Source organism: Plectropomus leopardus, chromosome 4 (assembly GCF_008729295.1).
Source record: "Plectropomus leopardus isolate mb chromosome 4, YSFRI_Pleo_2.0, whole genome shotgun sequence".
Classification (NCBI taxonomy): domain Eukaryota; kingdom Metazoa; phylum Chordata; class Actinopteri; order Perciformes; family Serranidae; genus Plectropomus; species Plectropomus leopardus.
Window position 1 is genome coordinate 23094712 of NC_056466.1, and position 8220 is coordinate 23102931.

At 43.2% G+C, this 8220-nt stretch overlaps 1 protein-coding gene across 1 annotated transcript; it reads left to right on the forward strand.

Annotated features, from left to right (window-relative positions):
- The first annotated feature begins 107 nt into the window (after positions 1 to 107).
- On the forward strand, positions 108 to 5498 carry ndufb7 (NADH:ubiquinone oxidoreductase subunit B7). The gene is made up of 3 exons (XM_042485628.1): positions 108 to 371; positions 4308 to 4476; positions 5330 to 5498. The coding sequence occupies exons 1-3, from the start codon at positions 260 to 262 to the stop codon at positions 5415 to 5417; spliced, it is 369 nt and encodes a 122-aa protein (XP_042341562.1). The 5' UTR covers positions 108 to 259; the 3' UTR covers positions 5418 to 5498.
- Positions 5499 to 8220: the final 2722 nt, after the last annotated feature.

Sequence of the window (8220 nt, forward strand, 5' to 3'; positions counted from 1 at the left end):
GTATCCACTGAATTACGCGGAGCAACACCAGCCATCTACCAGCGGAACCTTTGTCACCCGTCAGAGGGAAGGTTTTTTTTCTCTGCGGTACCGTTTAGATGTCTCTTTCCGGTAACAAACGGAAGTGATAACAGGAGGCTTGTGGAGGTGACCGAATGGCAGAAGGCAGAAACATTTTGGAAATATTAGCCTAACGCGAAACATAAACAGACAGATTATTATATTTTTAGCGCACAGTGTGTAAAACATCGTCGGTGCCATGGGAGCTCACCTGGCTAGACGGTATGTCACCGAGAGGGACACCGAGCCGGACCCCGCGAAGAAATTTGAGTTCGACCCCGAGTTCGGCTTCGCGGAGAGAACCGAGAGAGGTTAGTCCGGTGTTAACAGCTCACAGAAATCTACAGCTGCACTCTGCTGTGTGTTTACAATCATCTGGATTGAAACTGAACACCCCGTTAGCCAGACTTGTTCATCTCGTTAAAGGTTAGCCGAGCTAGCTTTGCGCTAAAGGTTAGCCTGCCAGCTAACTGTTGTTACCTATCAGCTGTGCTGGTGCAGTTCGCCCTGTTTCAGTCTGTGGGCAACTTACGAGTTGTTGTTGCTGCTTATTTTAACCATAATCTGCATGATCTTGGTCCTAAATTGTTGTAATGTAACATCGAAATTATAAGTGTACGCTGAATATCTGGTGAGCAATTGATGCATTTTCTTCAACTTATCCTCTCAAGAGTTGACTGTGCAGAGTGACGAGATAAATAACAACCAGCCACAAGGCATAAGATAATTGTTATATTGTCAACTGACATTTAAAATATTCAAGTTATTGAAAAGTGTGTGTGTGTGTGTATGTGTGTGTGTGTGTGTGTATACACACATTATATTAAATGCAATCTGGTGTAAATACACCAGAATATTAATACTATAAATGTCATATTGTCTGCCCAAGATAATTCAAGATATGCTAATTGGAAAGGGACGTTACACTAAATACCTGCCTGTTCAAATTGTTTAATTTTGAATATATATTTTAACACTCTATACACATTTCCTGTATCTTCTTTTACAGTAAAGAGGCTGCTGAGAAATAAATATATTTGATCAATATAATCTCTAAAATAACAAAGTTTATACTGCCCAGCACCACCAAAGGTGGCTGTTTTCCCCTAAAAAGTCAGAACGTCAAATTAATAAAATAAAGGAACAAGATTTGAAAGGATTTAGTAGCATCAAGCAGTGAGATTTGCATTTTGCAACTAAGACTTCAGGTTGGAATTCCTTCAGTGTTTATTGTTCAGAAGTTGTTGTTTTTTTTTTTATTGGGAGCCGAATTATCCGCATAGGTCTCTTCCTTTTCAAAACAAACACACCAGGTGATGAAAACTAGCAAAAGCCACAAATATAGCAGTTTCCCGTTAGAAATCTGCGTTTCTCTAAAGAAGCTGTTTGGCATGTCTGTAATGAGCACCTGCTAATGTGTGCTCACTAAGAGGCCAAAAATGAAGCCAATGCAAAAGGCCCAAAAACTGCAGTTCCTATAATAACCACTTGAGGTTGCCACCAAAACAGAGTAAATCTCCATAGACCTCCATATTAAAATGCCCAACTTTACAGCAGAAATAAACATGTTTAAAAAATGGTTTTGGCCTCTTTAGATAATTTGCAAAAACTGTACAGGGGTGAATTACTTTTTTTTTTTTTTTAAATAAATAATCCACTAGTTTATATTTTAATAAGGCTCAAATTAATACAAATTTAAGGATGGGCCAACTTGAGTGACAGGCTGTCTGCAAGTTGTCACTACAGTCTGTGAGTGAGATCCGCCCCTCGCTCCAATCTTATGTCCAAATATGGTCTTCGTTGGCTTAGGGGTGGGCAATATATCGATTATAATCCATACATTGTGGCCAGCTCCTTGTGCGATGTATAAGATGATTTAATCATGACCATAATGAGTATAAAATGTGTCGTTTTTATGAGCTGCAGGTATTTTCGTCTCTCGCTCTCTGACTCACTCAGACACACAGACAGACAGAGCGGGGCTTCTGCAGGGCTCCAGTCACATTTTGGAGCACTACTGTGATTTGCAAATTATTATTAATATATCTCAAGAGTTAGTAGCTTGTTTCCAGCGCACAGTGAACTTCATGAGTGGTAGTGTGAGCGGGTGAGGCGTGTTTATCTGCAGTGCTTGAATCGTGACTATTTAGTCCCATTTTGCGACCACAGAGCACTAGTGAGACTTGCAAATATCAGTAATTCAGAACTACATCTCTGAACTACAGTGTGTTGCACACTGTTGGTGTCCACACCGGCAGCGTTGGTGCTGTGATGCTTCTGCAGAGTTGTCTGCTGCTATGAGTAAACTGTATTTCAACATTTATAAGCACAAATTCCACTCATTTATGAAGCCATGTAAGCTCCGGCATTGTCAACAATACGGTCCTGTTTCACAATGAAATGCCTTGTGTTAACAACTGAACGGATTCTGTCGACAGAGTCGTTGTCAGAGGACTTAGATTTTGAAACATAAGCATGAAAGTTTGACATATATTTGTTTTTTCTCTCTGGAACATACTGCCTGCGCGAACAGCGCGCAAGTATTGCAGAACCTGTTGGGTTTTTTCCGGCGGCCGTGTGTACAGGTCAGAGCAGCGACACTGCCTGCATGAGCAGCGCTAGTCAGGTGCGTCTCAGCTGCTTATCAGCCGCAGCACATCTGGAGAAACAGTGGCTTGCCGTATTTTTCCGTGTGCAGCGCACAGTTGTTAGCAAGGCCCTCTTTCAGAAAACAGTCTCAACACACTCTGAGCCTGATCCTGACCTCCGAGCTGATTGAGGCTGAGCAGAGAAACTCTGACTTTTTAGTCCCAGAACAGCTGATCAGAATAAGCTCAATCAACTCCGAGTATTTTCAGCCTGAGAGAGCGGCGTTGGCAGTGAGCACAAAAAGTCATCATCAGTGGAACGCACATAACATGATTCACAATGGCAGAAAGCTGAGTTAAAAGCAGAGCTACTTATTTCACCCCAACTAAAATAGAGATTTTATAATAAATCTAATGCAGAAGCTGCAGCTCAACCGCATAAGATAGCATTGGAAAAGACTGCAGACCGTGTAAATGCGCAAGTTTTAAATACTATGAAGTTTATAAAGATTATAAAGTCCACTCATTCATTCATTCAATCACTTTCACAGAATAATGGCAAGTCAGTGATGTGTGTGTCTTATTTCCCAGAACTAAGACACAACTTTGTAGTTAAAAACTGGTTGATATTAAGTATATCTATACTCATTTCAGTATGAATATAGACTTCTTTTCAGATGTCGGTTGTAGGTTGAAAGAGAGATATTGACTAGTATAGACAGTTCATCAAAATGATTACACAAAGGCATGATTTCTCCGCATGTAATGTTGCTGAATATGTGACTGAAAGAGAGATCTAAATGCTGTCAGATGCCAAAGAGAAGCTTCAGGACATCCTAAAGGAGACGTTGTGAATGTCAAATAAAGAAATAACACTTCTCACTGTAGCGTCATTCTCAAATACAGCTATTAAGCATAAATTCTGATAAAGACACCGTCGGCGCTGGGAAGAGACGGTGGTGTGGAGGATTCAGACACTGCGTCCGTGACTGGGCGTGTGGGGTTTGAAGCTGATTCAAAACATACGAGTTTACTGCTCTACATTGGAAATATTCTCTTTAGTTTTCTAACATTATTTGAGGCTTTTATATGCACATTTCAGAGGATGACAGTGTCACGTTTGCAAAGAGAGTTAAATTATGGCCTCAGTGTACAATAAATGTCTTCAAATAGGCCTTATCTCCTTCCTGTTCCACGCTCAGCAGGCGATCAGTCTCAGGCTCAGAGGAGGCAAACCTGCCAGCGGGTGGGTTTGCTTCACGGAGAATATTTCCATAGTAACTGACTCAGGGTGACGCTGAACTGGCTTTGTGAAACGGAAAACTTTTTTCTTTCTGTTTTCCTCTTTTCAGGCGTAACATACTCACTTTCACTAATCCTGCTTTCTGAAATAGGGCCCCAAAATAGGATGGTGTTTTGTTAATTATATTGACTCTGTACCACCGTTTATTACAGTTTCAATGTCTGTATCTGTCACAGAGATGAGGAAGTAGAAATATCTGTTTTACTCTAACTTTCCTGCTTCTGTTTCAAAATAAAAGTCCTCTAACAGCGTCTTTGTTGACAGAATCCCCTTCGATTATATTAGGGGCTCCCCCCAAATATAACAGTAGGGGAAACGCTGAAAGATGACCATGAATATTTGTATCACTTTGCCAGAGATGGTAGCGACTCAGGAGCAGATGAACTTGGCCCAGCTGCCTTTGGAGCAGAGGGACTACTGTGCGCAGTATCTCCTGAAACTCATGAAGTGCAAGAGGGACAACTGGCCCAACTTCCTGGCCTGCAAGCATGAGAGACACGACTGGGACTACTGCGAACACCAGGAGTAAGTGTTTTCAGTAAGACATTTGAAAGGTTGGGTGCAGTCGGTCCTTTGTAGGATGGATTCTCTGCTAGACTGTGATGCTTTCAAGAAAACCACACCTACATTTTTACTGTACATTTGTCTTGTGTAGAGGCAAAACTGTAAGCCTCCAACAGTGAGCAGTTGCAGATTCGTGATGGGATCAACATTGAAACTTAGGATAAGGGGCAACATGCAGTTCTATTAGTAATGTAAGCAGATTTAACCATTGCACTATTCAGATTTAGTTCAAGTTTATTTTGTAATTATAGCTACGAAAATGATAATGAAATTATGTCAAGGGGCCAAAACAACAAACAAAACTAATGAAGCTGCCAGGTTTCCTCTCAGCTGTGTGAGCTTAGTAAAGATTTCCATGAGGTCCAGTAAGTAGATGTTCTGGAGCTTTTAATTGAATCACACAATGTTCCCCACATTTGCGAGGCCTAATATGCTGCACGTATTTTATCTAATTTCATTTCTCCATTGCTAAATTTATTGTGTGAAAGTCCACATTTGGGATATTCCAGATCTTTAAACATACCACTGAAACTAATGCTGTCTTTATACTGTATATTTGCACGTACCCGTTGGCAAAATGTAGATTATACCACATTTCTGCATAAAACCTGTCCCTGCATTGGACCACATTATATACTAACCTGAGATGCTTAAAGAAGAAAAGATTGGTTGTCCAAAAATCTGTCTTAAATTTGGTTAAAATGATCTTGAAAAGGTCAGAAAAATACATTACATTTAGTGTCTGATACCTGCAGACACCCTGAACATACATCCACCTTGTCATTAACTATGAGCCATGTTTTTCTGCCTCCAGCTATGTGATGCGTATGAAGGAGTACGAGAGAGAGAGGAGGCTCCAGCTGAGGAAGAAGAGAATCGAGGCCCAGGCGGAAGCTGCATGATCAGTGCATGCTCTCATGCTTGTTCTTCTCTGTATATATGTGCTGCTGTTCACAATAAACAATATTGTTTGAGCTCTACAACCCCTAGTCTTATTAATGTCAAATCAATCTCTGGATGTCATCATCTAAAACATCAGTGAAATCTGTGGTTTTTCAAGTTTGGCAAAAATGTTCTAGTAGGCTCAAGGATGAACTGATAAGGTTTTGGTGGTCAAAGGTCATAGTGACCTTGAATTCATGTTATTCTTGTGAAAGCGATATCTCAATTACACCTTGAGGGAATTTCTTCAAAGTTGGCACAAAGGTTTGAGTGAAGGTTAACAGACAAGGGCAAAGTGACCTCATGACACAAGTTTTGGACATAACTAAAGAATTCATCAGCTCATTGTTCACAGAAATGTGTGACATCACTTTCATCATGCCATACTATAGCATTGCATTTTCGTCCGTTTTCGCATTATTCTATGCTAAGGTGTATCTTGGCACTCTAGGAGGTTTTCAGCTGATTTTTGGGACATGTCATATTTTGACATTTTATGCCATACTAAATGTAATAGGAGCCCCCCCCCCCAACACCACTGTATGGCAATGTGCCAGCCTCACTGGCACCAAGAGTACTGGGTGTGTGGCCACACCTCAGCCTCTCCTTCCATTTACACTCTTCCGTGGTGGCTGCAGCCTTTTGCTTGGCGTGGCACCTGTCATGGTGCACAGGTACTGCACTCAGCAGTTTTCTCCTCCTCATTTACATGTGCAATGTGCGCATTGCTGACACAATTTCCACTCATCGTAGTGCGGCAGATTGTTGGTCCCATTGTGTATGGTTTGCTCCACTGGAAGCTGTCCTGGGTGCAGTTGTGGGTCTGTGCAGTAAGTTGGCCTTATCTTGTCTCTCCAAATTTCTGTCACTATGATCCCTGCTGCTTATTGGCATGCGTTTTAGGCTGTAGTGTGACTTTGAGGCTCTCCCTCCTGTGCTTTGTGGAGCTGCGCTGTGCCTCAGAAAAGTGGTATGTATCAGTTTACATTATCCTAAAAACATAACAAATTTATGTAAATATTTTATGTACTAAACAATTTGTTTGTGCCTTTTTTCGAGAGGGCACTGTTAATTGTTAGGCCCGTCATCGGCCTCCACTCCCTGAGTATGACTGCTGTTTTGGCTCTTCTTGGGTAGCTGTTTAGCTTTTGGAGCACTATAAGGCTGCTCGGACACTGTATGCCAAGTTCGCAATTGAAAACCGCATTTAATAGCGTGCTGAGACATGGCATAACATAGGATGTTCCAAAAAGTGTGAAAAACACCATAACATGGCATGTCAAAAAACTATCCCAAACAGCAATACTGTATTATGGTAAAAATGGCAAAAAATAACATGTCCCAATAAAAGCTGAAAAACACAAAGAGTAGCTTGCAGAGAAGCAGCATAGCATGAATGTTACAAAAACAGCCAAAAATGCCATAATATGGCAGGTCAAAAAAATTACACAAAAAGCAATAAAGCAATAGTATGGCAAAAATGTCAAAATTCGACATGTCCCAAAAAACAGCTGAAAACACCTCAAAACAGCATAAAATAATGTGCTGAGACACGCCATAGCATTAAAATGTTGCAAAAACCGCCAAAAAAACCCATAATATAGCATGTCGAAAAAATGACCAAAAAAGCTACCACCTTATTGTGGTGGAGGGGTTTGCGTGTCCCAATGATCCTAGAAGCACAGTTGTTGGGGGCTTTATGCCCCTGGTAGGGTGACACATGGCAAACAGGTCCTAGGGGAGGGACCAGACAAGTGTAGCTCACCGGACTCCTCATGATGAGTAACATAAATACATAAATGGTTCAAAGGTGCAATGTGAGTTGGGCGGCAGCCGAAGGCGGGGACCTTGGCGGTCCAAACCTTGGTTGCAGAAGCTAGCTCTATGGACGTGGAATGTCACCTTTCTGGTGGGGAAGGAGCCTGAGCTGGTGTGCGAGGCTGAGAAGTTCCGACTAGATACAGTCAGCCTCACCGCGACACATAGCATGGTCTCCGGAACCAGTCCTCTCAAGAGGGGACTCTCTTCCACTCTGGAGTTGCCACTGGTGAGAGGCGCCGGGCAGTGGTGGCAATACTTATTGCCCCCTGGCTCGGTGCCTGTTTGTTGGAGTTTACCTCGGTGTACGAGAGGGTAGCCTCCCTCGGCCTTTGGGTGAGGGGACGGATCCTGACAGTTGTTTGTGCCTATGGTCCAAACAGCAGCTCGGAGTGTCCACCCTTTTTGGAGTCCTTAGGGGGGGTGCTGGAGAGTGCTCCCTCTGGAGATTCTCTCGTTCTGCTGGGGGACTTCAATGCTAGTGACATCAGTGAGACCTGGAGGGGTGTGATTGGGAGGAATGGCCCCCCAGATCTGAGCCTGAGGAGGACACCGGTCAGACATGGCAGACCCAAGCGCATTGTGAGGGTCTGCTGGGAATGTCTGGCTGAGTCTGCCATCAGAAGGAGCTTCAACTCCCACCTCCGGGAGAGCTTCAACTATGTCCCGGGGGAGGCGGGGGACATTGGGTCCGAAAAGGCCATCTTCTGTGCCTCTGTTGTTGAGGCGGCCGATCGATGCTGTGGCCGTAAGGTGGTCGGTGCCTGTCGTAGCGGCAACACCTGAACCCGTTGGTGGACACTGGCGGGGAGGGATGCCGTCAAGCTAAAGGAGTCCTATCGGGACTTCTTGGCCTGTGGGACTCCGGAGGCAGCAGACAGGTACCGGCAGGCCAAGTTGAGTGCAGCTCCGGCGGTTGCTGAGGTAAAAAACCCGGGCGTGGGA

Excerpts from the sequence above, each read along its gene's own strand:
- ndufb7 (XM_042485628.1), top strand. The coding sequence starts at position 260 with ATGGGAGCTCACCTGGCTAGACGGTATGTCACCGAGAGGGACACCGAG. Across the intron at positions 372-4,307 it reads CGCGGAGAGAACCGAGAGAG|AGATGGTAGCGACTCAGGAG; the intron begins GTTAGTCCGGTG and ends TCACTTTGCCAG. Across the intron at positions 4,477-5,329 it reads GACTACTGCGAACACCAGGA|CTATGTGATGCGTATGAAGG; the intron begins GTAAGTGTTTTC and ends TTCTGCCTCCAG.